Raw genomic sequence first — 15,126 nt, 5'->3', positions numbered from 1 at the left:
ATCAAATTAAATTAGCCTGAAATGCACTAATAGTTCCACTTTAAGACAAATCTTCATGAACACATGAGAGTTCACACAAAAGAGAAAGTTCACAGGTATAATGGCAAGACTTCCACTTCTCCATTGCTTTTGGAGAATGTGACGTTCAGTTCTATTCTTTTGTTTCTCCACAGATAATGGATGTGACCTTGTCACACATTTTTGACAGTAAACTCATTGTGGTTGAATTTTTAAAGTAACTGATTAAGACTGGCACACATTTACATTAAAGGCAATGCTTTTTTCTTTTACATTTGCATCATCTGTATGGTGTAATCCCAAAATAAAATAAGTCATTTTATTGGTACTGGTGTCCAAAAGAGGGAATTTTATGTTTGGGGGATTCATATGAAAACAGTCAGATGGTAACATCTAGTCTCCTGAAACAATAAAATAACTTGGCTGAAGCAGATTTTTGGAAAAAATTTCCCGTTCAAAACCTCCGGATAAAAACAATGAAATTCAAGAGATGGAACTCCAGGATGTCATGTATAAATGAAGGAAAACTTGAGCTTTCAATGGCAATGAACCTAAATTGGAGGGACAGAAAGTGGCATGGAAAGAGATATTGGGTAAACCATTTAAGAACAACTGAATGGAGATTTGTTCAACTAGTACACTACCTGCATGAGAAATTAAGACCCAACTTACTAACTAGAGCAGTGTTTCTTAATCCTGGTCCTCGAGACCCACTTCCCTGCATAATTTAGAGGTAACCCAAATTAAAACCCCTGAATTAAATGGCTCATTAACATGCTTAAACAGAATGTGATGAGGAAGTTGATGAATCTGAATCGGATGTATTGGAGCATAGTAACTTGTCTAAGACATGCAAGACAATGGGTCCCGAGCAGAGGTGTATAAAGTAGAAGTAGAAAGCAGAAGTCTTGTCCGGCAGCTCTTTCCAACCAGTCACTAGACCAGGTGAATTTAATTTGCTCAGCTCTACTGCAAGGTAAACATGCCCATTAGTGAAAATACCTGTTCTAAGTTCACAGGTATAATGGCAAGACTTCCACTTAATTTTTACTTCTACTTTATACACCTCTTGTCCTGAGGACCTAGATTGAGTAACACTGAAATATAGGACCCTGCATCCATCTAATTGGACACTTAGTCGCCAGATATTTGCTGAATATAATCTCCCCAAAAACCTTCATTTAGGTGGCTAAGCAGGCTTTAGTGCCAGCTGGCCATGCTAACAGGATGCAGAATTATTATCAGACAATGGACAGCAGCCCCACTATTATCATTCAAGCTCTGAAAGTGAACTAATGTCTAATATAGCAGGATATGAGAAAATACAAACTTTTAATTCACTGCTCAAAATATGGCGCTTATTACAACAGCAAATTGTAATTATTGATGACCCCCCTTTGTTTGCACTGCTCACGGTGCATCAGTATATGCAACCCAATATTACATGCAAGTACGCATATGCTTATGTTCGTACCTGTCCAGTGTATGTATGTAAACATTTGAGAACCATGGGTCTATGCTTATAGGTTAATGCATTCAAGAAAGATGTAGACACTTGAAAAATTGACTTAAGCTGTATGTCAAAGAATACTGCTTGATAACTTAATTGGCACGCCCTTTGCCTTTAGCAGCGTGCCATCTGATCCCTCCAGTCATTCATTTACAGCTTATTTATCACTTCAGCATTTATCTAACCTACTTCTTGAGTAGATAACACAGTAAAGTAACTCACAAATAGAAAGACATGTAGAATTTAGAGTGTATAGTAATTTTATTACTCCCAGTTTTTTGGGGATTACAGTGGTAGTCATAAAGGAACTTTCAGTTTTAACAAGCTTTTTCTGAGACAACATGAAAAAAACAAAACAACTAAAACATCTTGTACACAGAACAAACAGGATGCTTTAACATGAATGGGCTGTAGTGTATTTATTTTTTATTTTACCTACGAAGAGCAAACTGGCCAGACTGGGATTTTCATCCCTCACCTGAACAGACAAGACTGCATGCGTTTTGTGTTGCAAAAATCCACACGCAGTACAGGGATATTTTGTTTTCATCGGTCCAGAATCAGCACCATTGTAGCCAGGGATATTTACTTCCATTGATTTGTCAATATCAAGCAATTTAGGCACTTATCAAAAAACTGGCAAAATGATCAAATGGTTACTTAAATTTTGTGAGGAACATGGGTTTTATGCTTAGCAGTCAACTAAACATGAAGCTAAACCTCTGACATACATTTAAAGCTAACCTCACAGAAGAATGAACTAAGATCTAAAACAGTCCAACGAGGCCTCGTAGTGTACTGAGCATGAAGTGTGATTACACAGCACAGAGGAGATACAGACACTTAGTTTAACTTTGGATATAAACTATTTCAATACTGTTTGTGCTGTTGTTCAGCTCAGATAATAAAACGGCAAACAGCCAGTCATACCTGCAGGCTCACAGGGCCGAGTGCGTCACACTAATCTATAATGGACAAACATTTAAAAGTGCTTTACATTAAGGTACCTTCAATACATTCACCTCTACATTATTAAGTTGTCTAGAATACCACACAGGTAATGAGTGAGCTGCAGTGGATGAGTATTTCCTTTGGCCGAAAAAAAAAAAAAGAATCAGAAAAAACCTACAGGAAAATGTTTGCTTTTAGATAGAGGAGGAGGAGGAGGAGGCTTAAGGATGAGTTTTATTTTAAAATACACTAATCAGGAGGATTTAAAAAATAAAAAGCAATTCCTGTTTTTATGGAAGTTCATTTCCATTCCTGCGATAAAGCAAAATAATGAGATACAGTTTTAAAGTTACAATTTAGTGGACATTTTTTCTCCCATTGTTTAGGTAAAGACATTCTGGTTATGTTTAGTCATGTGACTTTTCCTCAAGAAATTCACTATTTTGTCATATCTACTTATGTGCCATGCATTGTTTCGTCCAGATACCCAAATCTGGTCATCTTTAGGTTTCTTTAACATCAGAGATTTCAGACTTAGCAAATCCACTTCCAACGTAACCTTTAAGGTTGGGGTAGGTAATGTTGTGGAGCAAGCAAGATGTGAAAGTGGCACCCTGTCTTGGCTCCTCCCCCTCTGGTTTTTGCTCCTTGCGCAATCCAAGGCTTTTTTTCTTACCTCCGCCAAGGAGGTTATGTTTTTACTGTCATTTATCTGTTTGTGTTCAAGATAACTCAAAAACCTATGGATGCATTTTAATTAAATTTTCAGGAGTTGCTGGAAATGGAAAAAGGAAGAACAGATTTAATTTTGGTGGTGATCCGGATCACCGTTTGGATCCAGGAATTTCTTTAAAAGCCATGGCGGAGGTTTGCACTCTCCAAGTGGTTTTCTAGTTTGCAGCTTTTTCTACCAACGATTTTCTCTTCATGTTTAGCCAGAGGAGGCAAATAAACCGAGCCGGGTCGGGGAAATCCTTCCTGCAGTTTCTCAGACATAAAGAAGCTTACAAAATATAAGAAATGAACAACTTCAATTCGGCCTGAATCTTTTGATTGGTCAGAGTTTTTCCAGATTTACAGTAAACTGAGGGGTCTAACTACATTTCTTATTGCTCATGATTACAAAATGTATAGACTACTATCAGGATGAGGAACCACTTCACCCAGAGTAAAAAAAAAAAAAAAAAATGTCTGAGCAAGATTACCCACCCCAGCTTTAGCCTCTCTATCCTGAGCCATATATTCAGAAAACAAATTGAACAAAACGGCCAAATCCAGAGTAAATTTAGTTACTTAACAATAATATGGTTTATAGTTATGTTTTTGGTTTTAGGGACATACAGACACTTAAAAAAATGCATTGTCAGTGTCGAAATACATATGTCTTATTCTATTCCTCAATAAATTGTAATAAAATAGAGGAGCGCTGCAACTGAATTGAACTCCTACCATTGCTTGTTTCACCACTCCCATACAGATGCTATTGATCACTTTTAGCATCATATATATATATGTGTGTGTGTGTACTCAAATTTTTTATTTAATAGGTCATAAATAAAAATAGTATGAGACATTATTTCTTTATCGCAGTGCAGACATGTGCTTCCATAATTAATTCAAAGAAGCCGCTCTTCAGAAATTGTATTAAAGTAGTCTAAAGAAAAGCACAATACACTTTGAAGGTTTAAACTTTATTCTTGTAAGTTAGATGAAAAGATCGACACTTTTTTTTTATTTAGTTACTTCCATTTATCCAACATGCGGGTGTTGGTCGGTAGATTTTGTGACAACCCAGCCATCTTTTGCCTGGTTTCCAGTTGTGCTAGGGTAACTAGTTAAGTGTAGCCTATTAGCTCATCAATAGAGATGTGTGTGAAATCAGGGGGCTCAACACTGTCAAGCTAAGCTCATAAATAAACATGGCAAGTCAGTAAACATCAACCGATTGGAAAAAAAAAAGGATATTTGTTGTGAATTTTAAGAACAATAACTTTTCTTATGCCCTTTATGAAGAGCAGAAAACTGTAAATGTAGGTTGAAAATGCAGACTGAGGAACCACAAACTCAAAAGTCAGTAAAAAAAAAAAAAGTGCAGGACTGTTTCTCAGAAGGCAAAACTCTGATCCCATGTCACAACTTTTCTCTAATAGCTACGCAGAGAAAACTTTTGATGCCATGCTTATCAGGTTTCGCGAATATTCACTTGAAAACATAACATCTGCATTGTTCTGGGACAATGGCTGGAACAGATATCATTAACTTAAGCTGCACCATCTCTACTGACATCTGTCGCAATGGGCTGAGCCCAGCGTGGTGTGTGGTTTCACTGTGGAGATCACCCTAGTCTGGGAAGGCAAGTGGCATCCTCCACTGTCATAAGGGTAGTGGTGGGTGTCCCGACATGCCATGAGCTGGTAGTGGTGGCCTCTGTGGACATGATTGGTGTCCTGGTTTGGACATATTCCCAACATTTTGCTTCCCTACAGCTGCATTAAGCCAGATACTGGAGACTATGGTTAGTCTGGGGGGTGCTGGGGTGTTTTTTTGTTTGTTTTTTTCTGGGGTGGGGGGTGTCAGAGTATTAAGTTAGTCAAACGTTTTGGTATGTGATGGCTTGTTTTTTTGTAATGTAAATCACTCTATAAAGAAAATGTTGATTGGATTTGATTTTATCAATAAATAAATCACAAGAGCCCAAAGTTGTATTATATGTTGTGTAGTCACAATATACCAATCTTAAATTAATTATGCTGAAATTTGTGATATCTCAACAAAATTCCTGATAATGAAGTGTTTGTTACATTTCTTTTACATGTAGCATAGTGGAAAATAAGTTGTCTTTAACATTTTTACTGAACCCAGTGAATGTCGGCGGCCTTTACGATCCTGCAGCGAACTCCGGCGTTTACAATGTATGCTACTACGTAAGTTAATTACATTTACATGACCACTGACTGTGTTTATGCTGACTAGCTATGCATTTATCTGGTGACGTTTGTGACAACAAAGTCGTCCATGAAACCTCCTCATCTGAAAAGGAACCAGAGCACTTCCACAAATGACCATCTCTTGCAGTTTGGAGTTCACTTTCAGCTGCACTTCTTGAAGAGAAGCAGGTTTTAATTAAATTAATAATTAAGTTTTAATTAGAGAGAAAAAAACAAACTGGTAATAACGGATATAAACAATATAAAAACATTAGATTATTCTACTGAGGTTGTTTGTTGTCGTTCCTTTTGCATTAAGAGAATGAAAACCAAAAATGAAGCCGCAAATCCAAAGTTTCTCCACCTTGGTTTGAAATATGACCACATTATTACATGGAAACTGCTCTTATTGTTTTCTTTATACACACTACATTTGATTTATTGTGCTGGCCAAGTGCTTGAAACAAATGAACGTATTAAAAGGAAACACTACAGCAGAGACACACCTGGGCACTCATTTAGCATCTTGGAGGTTAGAGGACATTTAGAATTACTATTATTTGACTATATTTTTCTTTAAAGTCTATAAAACATCAGCAGGATTTTTTTTTTTTATTTAAAAAAAAAAAGCAGAGTAAAGAAATATTCCCTTGACAGCTTTGTCATGGGAATTCTTTTTTACATAAATAGAAAATTGAAAAAACAAAACAAAACAACACGCAAAAGATTAAATAATCTGATAAAAACAACAATGGAGAGCAGGAATTTAAGTTAAGAGAGCAGAACAGAATGAAATATGGAGGGGAAAGTAGGGGGAAGGGGGGGTTAAAAGCTGTTGGCACGAGGGAAATGGAAGGAGGAGCCGTCCTTCAGGATTCAGTCTTTTATAGATGCTGCTAGTAAGGGGCTTTAGTGTGTCCAAATATTCCAATGGGGAAGTGTTTGACATGTGAAGACCACTGAGCTGCCAGCTGGAAAAACTTGACATCGTTCCACTCAACACCATCAATCAGCACTGCAGATGACAAAAAACAAGAACACGTTGTAGGACTTTGTAAGGCTGCAATGAGGTGAGCGACACTCGATAAAGGATCAAAACAACTGAGCAGTTATTTAAGTATGCTTAGATTTTCTATTTCATTGAAGATATTCGTTCATTTTGAATTTGATGGAGGCAACAAGTGTCAAAAAAGTTGAGACAGAGCCATGTTTACCAGTGTGCAGCATCCCCTCCTATTTCAACAACAGTCCATACACATCTGGGGGTTTGGACCTTAAGGAGCGAATGAATCTTTTCCGATAAAAGACTGTAGTTGCTCAAAAATTCAGAGTTATTGATCTGGTTTTCATTTGAAAATATGTGAACGGCCCGCTGGGAGGTCCAACCACCCAACTCTTCCACTCTGCAGGGTCATCACCTGTTGTATCTGTTGGTCTATGTATATGTGAGATGATAAATGAGAAAGCACTCACTATATAACCACAGAAGTGCTGTATGAGAGTGTGTGTGTGTGTGTGTGTGTGTGTGTGTGAAGTGTCAGATTAAAGTAGTACAGGCCATTTACCCTTCTACAGTCAAGAAATGTTATTATTGATGCAATATGTGGTTAAACATTGTCTTTCTGTTATATGCAGAAAAAATGTCTTCTGAATAGGAGCAGTTTTTTCGTAGCAGGTTGCACGGTCCGAGGGCATCGATGCACCTGTTTTTAATCTAGTTCTGCTTGATGACCTCAAGATCATCCAATCCAATCCAATCCAATCCAATCCATACTTATTATCAGCCGTACATTGAGTGTAAATAAGGAAATATTCAAAAAGTTCACAATTTTGTTGAGAAACATTAATCGGAAATTGTATTTTTTCCATCAATAAGGCAGAACCTGAGAGACTCTGCCTCTCTAAGGTGCTTCTAATACCCAATGTTTTGCTGACTCATTCCTTATAAGTATAAATAGTTTAAATACATCCCTCTAGTTGTTTATTTCAGGTAGTACTTCCTTTTCCAGCAATTTGTTGCCCTATGTTCCAACTTTTTTGAGACGTGTTATATTTATATTCTGACAATAATATTTTATGAAATAATAAAATGTTTTATCTTTAACATTCAACATGTTTCTATCTTATATTACAAATAAAATATTGGTTTATGTGACTTAAAAACCAGTTTTTATTTCAATTTTACTCAACTGTGTTGGAATCAGGGTTCTTTCTCATCATCTGTTGCCACGGGGACAATTTACTCACATAAGCTGGAAATCAAAATAGTTCTAAGTATCCTATCATTTCTCTACAAGAATTCACTTTGACTGACACTTTTGTTGAATAGTAGCTTTTGAAAATTAGTGGAAAAAACCTGAATGTCCTTCATCTGAGCATGTCTGAGGAGGAATAACACACTAGGACGAGTGGTATGGGCTGAAAGGTACCTCTGAGCATGGTCTGCTGGTGCTTGGCAGTGCAGATGAGACGACTGATGCCCTCAATCACTTGACTCTTTGACTCAACTTCTTTGTCTTTGCTCTTTTTCGGCAGAAACATGACTGACAAAGAGGAACAAGAGATAACACATACTGATTCAATCAGAACGATCATCTTCCTGCTAACTGTGATGTGTGACCTTCCTGTTGTTTAATGTTTTAGGCGAATTTAATTCCTCTCTACTGAGCTTTATCATCATTTTTCTAAATGCCACAATAGAAATAAGAGTCATCTTGAGATTTAACAAGTTAATACAAAGAAGTAAGACAAGTCACAGTCTCTGAATATCAACAACAGACTCCATACCCTTCTTATACTTCTCCTTGGTCACCACGGTCATGGACATGGTGGGTTGGGGGCTTGGCTCAGCACCCCCTAGTGGGAGCCGGCTGACCTGCAGCGAGCGAAAATTGCACTTCAAAGTGTTTTTGGAGGAGGAGTCCCGCTTCTCCACATCTTTCTTTCTCTCTGTTGGAGCCACCCAGTAATCCACCTGAAGCCCCATCAGCTCCGCCTGACCGCTGGAGCTACAGACACAGAAACACAGTTATTCTACTGGTTCACGTATTTTAAGATTAAACATCGCAACGGAAAAAGTCGAGCTTGACATTTCAGAAAAATGACAATTTCATGTATTTGAAGAAATGGCAAAATTGATCTGTTTCATAGTGGTAATTCACTCAGTCCCAAATCTGAAACACCCCCGAAACGCATGAAATATGCAACCTTGGCAGATTGAGTTAATACAGCTGAAGCTGACATCCTCTTTGTTGTTTTTCTTGCTACTTTGGTCCCTTAAGTGCCATGTTGTAAACATCCCAAGGCACCAACGCCGTCTTTTAAATAGAAACGTTTATGGTCCTATATTGTACGGTAAGAAAAGCCAAATAAACAGACAAAAAGATAAAGGAAATGATCTGCTGGTACAATCTATGTTTACCTGTAAGCACAAAAGCTGGTGTTGACGGAGGGAGAGGAGGGTGGTGTGGGTGAGGCTTCTTTGAGAGCAGGTGATACTTGTGGAGGGGTGGTGGAGAGCAGTGAAGAGCCCAGAGGCGCAGCATCATCAGAATCGCCTGAGGAAGAGGAGGTCATTTTAAACCTGCTTCTCTGAATGTGTGCACAACTCATAACAACCTAGTTATTCTGTGTTGTCTTTAAAGGTTTCCAGTAATGTTGTTTTGTTTTGTTTTTACCACAGAGTCACAGGAAGGCGATATCATAAACTTTGAAAGTAGATAAATGAACAGAAAAGTAAATACATTTAGTTAAATTTCTGTCACTTTCATTCTTTTCATTTCAGCATTTCTGAGGACATAAAATTATCTGAATTATTTCATCTTTTTTATTTGATATATTTTTTCATTTATTTTCTTTTGGTCCTATTTTTGTGTTTGTAAGTTATTGTGTATGAAAGAGGCCAGAAACAACTATGTGATAGTTGTTTAGGTTTTACTTCATGTTTTTTCTGGAAGAACTTTAGTGAGACAACATGAAAACATACTGAGGGAATTAGTTGTTGTTATATAAACAGAAACTAACAGGACTTTCACACAGGACAGTGGGGTTTAAGTTGTTTTTGGGGTTTTTTTTCGAACTAACAAAAAGGACTTTTGAAAAGAACAAATATTAGTTAAAATAAGCAACAAACAAAACAAGTTTCTTAAGTTCAAAAAAGGGTTTTGGAAGAAGTTGGGCACTTATCTAGTCCAAAAACCCCCTTATCAATGACACAGTAAAGTTTTCACAGCATGAAAAATGTAGTAATACACATTTAATTCAAAATGATGAAACTTAAACAGTATACAGTCAAAATACACACATTAAATCATAGAATTCAACATACATTGCTTTAAAAAAATAACCCTATTTGCCTCATAACTTTTAATTATCTCATCTTTTATCATTTGTTTAAATTTTCCTCTTGATTGACATGATTTTATTTCTTTATTGCAGCTGAACTCCTCTTGTAGAAACACAATGGAGTTTAGCATTTGTTCTCACAGCTGGTTTTTGTTTTTTAAATGGATGTTCCTCTCAGGCCAAATATACTCTCTCTTAACTGGAAATGATTTTATATGCTGCTGGGTAATTGATCATTTTTTACTTTGTACATCATTTGAAGTATCTTAAATTTTCATAGGTCCTCAAATTTCAATACTTTCAGTTTAATGAAAAGAGAATTTGTTGGTTCTGTGTAGATGAAATTTGTTATTATTCTTATAGCTTTTTTTTTTTTTAATAAGACAGAATTTAATGTTGTCCTGTATGTGTTCCCATATACTTCAACACAATACTTCATATATGGTAGTATGAAGGAACAATACAAATACAAACAATGATGACTGATTTAAAAAATATTTGTTTTTATAAAGATTATAAAGAACTGAATTTCAATCGATTCAAACCCTAAATCCAATTAATTTTAGACTTTAATGTTAAACTAACTAATTAAACAGACAACTCATCAACAAGGGTTAAAATGACGTCTTGTGCTTCTTGGTAACATACAGAGCTGTGTAACCTCGTCTCAGCTCTTTTGTTCACAAGCCAACAAGTTCCTGAGGGAGTCTGACATGCAGTAAGCGGTGACTGCCATCTTTACTGTTTCGTGATGTCCACCTGTCTGTCAAGCCTCAGCTGTGCCTCACATGGTGTGTTCATCAAGCTGTTGTTGCCGTGGAGACAGCTCCTATGTAGCTGTCTAATGGCTTAAGCTTGTTACATACCCAACGAGACGCAAGAACTGAGTTCTTGTTCTCGAGGCTGCAAGAACAAGAAAAAACGTCTTGTTCGTCAGGTTCATACATACTCCACGAGAAGCAGGTCTGCAGCGGGGAGGGGTCACTGCGGGGGGTCGATGTCTGCTTTCATGTGCAATGAACCCAGTTGTTACTTCCGCCAAGGAGGTTATGTTTTTCCCGGCGTCTTTTTGCTCAAGATAACTCAAAAGGTTACGGAGGGATTTTTATAAAAATTTCAAGTGTTGTTGGAAATGTAAAAATGAAGAACTGGTTAAATTTTGGTGGTGATCCGGATCACCGTTTGGATCCAGGAATTTTTTAAAAAGGGTTCTTTAACATTGTGCTCTCTGCGTGCTTTTCTAGTTTCATATTTAACGAGCAGCTTCGTCCGCGGCAGGGCGGGTTGTGCACGCGGCTCGGTCAGAGTGTTTTAATGCCACATGTAAAAATGTTCGTACTTTCTCACCACCTCGATCAGCTGTTTTATCAAAACAATCCGTTCTGCCGGCAACAACAAACACACGGAAGCAGCAACTCCGCTTCATGCTTTCTCCGTGTTAACCACGCCCACCTCACTTATCCGACCAATCACACGATACTTCTCGCAGCCCCGCAAGAAAAAAAGTTCTGCCAGCCCGGTGTGTCAAGAACTGTCCTCAAACACGTCTGGAGAACAAAATGACGTCATTTTCTTCTCGGAGCCTCGAGAACAAGAGAAAAGTTCTCGCTTCTCGTGGAGTATGTAACAGGCTGTGTTTATTACTATTTTATTTACATAGTTAAAGCCAAAATCCTTCCAAAAACTTGAAAATAGAAAAGAAATTTCTCACTTTTCTGGATTCAGGAGGCACTTTTACCACCATCTGTTACTATAACTGTTAAACATCCATGTTTGTTAACAAACCCTCACCTGATGTTGCAGATGTTTGCTCCACAAGTCCAACTTTCACCATCTGAAGAATTAGTGGGCAGAAGCAAAAGATGTATTACTCAAACAACCAACGCAGCAACAAGATTATCAGGTAAACAAAAATTAATCCTGGGAAACAAAGTCAGGATGATGTGCTCCAACTTACCCCAATAAATGGGATGAACTTCTGACATGAATCCTCATCAGGACTGAGGAGAGAGCAGGGAGAAAAAAGAAAATCAACATTTAACAATACAGAAGAGACACATTAAGATTATGGTACAAAACTTCAAATCCATCTAAATAGTTTAATTACTACAAGCATTTTGATTATTTAAAAATTAAAAGAGGTTGCAAATTTATAGAAATGACATCTACAGTAACTAACAATGAAATCAAGTATTAGTAACTTGTTTTATTTAACTTCTGTTTGCTGATTTCCAGAGTCTCACAGCTGGAAATACAGAAGTCTAGCACTGTATTGACCAGGGATGTCCAAAGTCGGTCCTCGAGGGTCCAAGTCCTGCAGGTTTTAGACCTTTTCCTGCTCCAACACACCTTATCAAAATGGAAAGGCGATTAATAATCCATAGTCAGGTGTGTTGAAGCAGGACAGCGGCCCTCGACGACCGGACCTGGCATCCCTCGCATAGAGGGTGTGAATCCCAGCTACACATGCTGCTGGTCTTAAATCTTTACTAAAACAGATTGATATCCTGACTGCAAGCCTCTAGTTAAATCTGGACAAGCAGAAGGACAAACATGCAAATAATTGGTCATTTTTAACTCATTTCAATCAAACGAAGCCATCCAATCACAGGAGAAACAGAGAGGATCAACCTAAACCGGTCCAACACGTGTTCTAGAGGCAGCCAGCCCATAAGGGAAACTTAAATACAGGGTAAAAAAAAAAAAGAGTTGGATCAGAAGGAAGAGCACCAACCTAAGTCCAAAACCTCTCTGGTTCCATGCACTACCTGGGAGAGGTAGTGCATAGCCACGCTGGAAAGGCCATCTACAGTATGAACTATTTTCCTGGAAGCATCCAGAAAAATAGCCAGCATAGAGTACTACAGAACCGTGAGTCTACGTTTTCTACGTGTCAAGTAGTTTGATGATGTGAGAGGTTGTTGCTCTTGCCTTGAAGAAACCTGCCATCGCCCCCCCAGGGAAGAAACAGAGAGACTACAGAGAGAGGAAGGGAGAAAAGGAGGAGACAGTCTACTGTGGGTAACAGTTGGATTTCCAAACACAGTCACTTCTGCTGATCACTTTCAGAGCAGCCAGAGACACAAAGCCAGATGTCTGCCTGATGTGTGAGGGACGTTGTCCCATCTTGTCTTGCAAGGATGGATTATGACAAAGCACACAACTTCTGTTGGATACATTTCCTCCATAGATTGGATTAAATGTGTGACGTCATTAGTTAGAGGCTCCACATGCAGGGGACTTCTGGTCATGCACATTTCAGACTAAAAAAAATAGCTTGTGTGTTGTATGTTATTTATCTCACTGTTGGGTTTTTAAATGAATCAACAACTAATATTAATTCATATATTTCCCTAAAAGAAAGTGAAGTGTCTGAGTGTTCCAGTTACAGTAAATGATTCCCAGTATCTACAGAAGCCGCCTTAAGAGTCACGTTGTCACTGACGTTAAAACATCAGCACTATATGGCTGGATTCTCTGACAATAAGCAATATGTGTAATCAGTATAATATCCTGTCCTGTCTGGAATCTGAATTGCAGCTTGGGGATAAATAAAGTTTTCTGCATCTCAATGTGAGTCTTTGTGATAGAATATTGCTCCACACACAGAATTAGTCCTTTTGCAGGCCCGCTGGTACATAAACAGAATAATCTTTCCTGTGAAACTATTTGTATCTATTTGTATTTATTAACCCTTTCATGCATGAATTAATAAAAAACAATGCAAATTATTTTAAATACAGTATTTTACCTTTACAGACATGTGCAAAGATACTTTTTTGTTTATTAGTAATATTTAGAATTGATCATGATTTATTATTTATTTTAATGTATTCTATCAAATATTTATATATTATATAATCATAATTATATTATGTAAATCTTCTGTAACATATAGCTGTATTATTAGAGTCCGAGCCATACAAAGTATGGCAGGAGCCTATTGTTATTGTAATGTGTATTATTATTATTGTTAGCACAACTCGGCCATTTTTGACCCCCTTAGGCCCCGTGAAAAGTTGCGAAACTTGTTTCCTTTTCCTATTTATCACAAAAGCAAACTTGTTCAATTACATCATATATTTATTTATCTTCCAGTGAGTGGAAACGTATTGGATGACTCACAAACATCTACTTAGGTGATTTATTTACAAAAATACCATCCTCATTGATGAATACGTAAAAAAAAAAAAAAAAAAAGCTTGTAAAATAGGTGTCCACTACGGGGCCACTATGTATGAAAGAGTTAAACTCCTCTTAAAAACACATTCCCCATTTTGCTGTTTTTGTTTCTTCCCGTAACATAAACTAAACTACAGAGATTTTTTTTTTTCATAAACATACTGTAATAATTAGAAAACCCTTTTGTTAAAACTAGACTATGCAGTTTTAAGAAAAAAATGCAGTGGATTCAATCAAACTGCTCTGAAAAGCTTGAGAAAATAAAAGAAATGTTGTCTTGAACTGTTTAAATGGAAAAAAAAAACATATTTTCTATTCTGCCACAATATGCAGATGGACGTATTCTTGTCATCTAGTGGCTTCTTACAAAATCAGCATGAACCTGTTCACTTCAAAAGTTACATAACAAGAGATTTTATAAAAGAAAATGGTTATTCCAACCTAAATGGATTCATATAATATATAAAATATATGGTTACAGACTTAAAACCTAAGTCTGGCTTGTCACTCGTGGTGTTCAGTGATTGCTCTGTTGCATATGTCAAAAGCAGAACGTATTCCATAAAACATCTTTAATAATGATGTTAGTATATTTATCCAAACATGCTACTCAAACATGTTGATTTTAGTGGATGTTTGTTAACAAGTCTAAAAACATAAACATCCTAATTTTACTGAGAATGTGCATGTTTCCCAACAAGTAGCCAGAAAACGAACAGACAGACATGAATGGCTGGAAGCACAAAAAGCTGATGAAAAAGAGAGAGGAGGGGAAATAAGGACCAAGCTGATCAGATTTGGTCTCCCGCCACTTTACCAGCACATTTTCCTGAATAGTAACTGTTTGAATTAATTACCAAAAAAAATAAATAAATAAAAAAAAAAAAAAAAAAAAACTATATATATATATATATATATATATATATATATATATATATATATACATATATATATATACATATATATATATATTTAGGTTTATCCAATAATTTTTAATCACAAAAAGATTATTTATCTTAAACAATAACATCTAGGCAGATTTAGTATGTCTTAGACTACAAAAAACCTGAGTAACTTAAGTAATTTGAGGGATAGTAAGCTTCTCTTACACTGTAGCAAATACAAGGCTACAACCAGCACCCAGTTAGCTTACTTTAGCTTAAGTTTATGGTAGAGATGGGTCGATGAAGCCTT

General features: G+C 36.8%; 1 protein-coding gene across 2 annotated transcripts in view; it reads right to left on the bottom strand.

Moving 5' to 3' along the window:
• Positions 1-1,823: 1,823 nt before the first annotated feature.
• Positions 1,824-15,126, bottom strand: part of pacs2 (phosphofurin acidic cluster sorting protein 2) — an 86,849-nt gene continuing 73,546 nt past the window's right edge. The window contains exons 20-26 of one of the 2 annotated variants that reach the window (XM_079262179.1): positions 12,682-12,726; positions 11,708-11,750; positions 11,542-11,584; positions 8,828-8,963; positions 8,194-8,414; positions 7,836-7,949; positions 1,824-6,421 (exon numbers count right to left, since the gene is read on the bottom strand). In XM_079262179.1, the coding sequence (XP_079118305.1) occupies positions 6,303-6,421; positions 7,836-7,949; positions 8,194-8,414; positions 8,828-8,963; positions 11,542-11,584; positions 11,708-11,750; positions 12,682-12,726 (721 nt within the window). In that variant the 3' untranslated portion in view covers positions 1,824-6,302. The remainder of the gene's footprint in view (positions 6,422-7,835; positions 7,950-8,193; positions 8,415-8,827; positions 8,964-11,541; positions 11,585-11,707; positions 11,751-12,681; positions 12,727-15,126) is intronic. The other variant, XM_079262178.1, reaches the window with a different exon arrangement.

The sequence above is a fragment of the Telmatherina bonti genome, assembly GCF_933228915.1.
Source record: "Telmatherina bonti genome assembly, chromosome: 22".
In the NCBI taxonomy this organism is placed as follows: domain Eukaryota; kingdom Metazoa; phylum Chordata; class Actinopteri; order Atheriniformes; family Telmatherinidae; genus Telmatherina; species Telmatherina bonti.
This window is presented reverse-complemented; position numbering and strand designations above follow the sequence as displayed.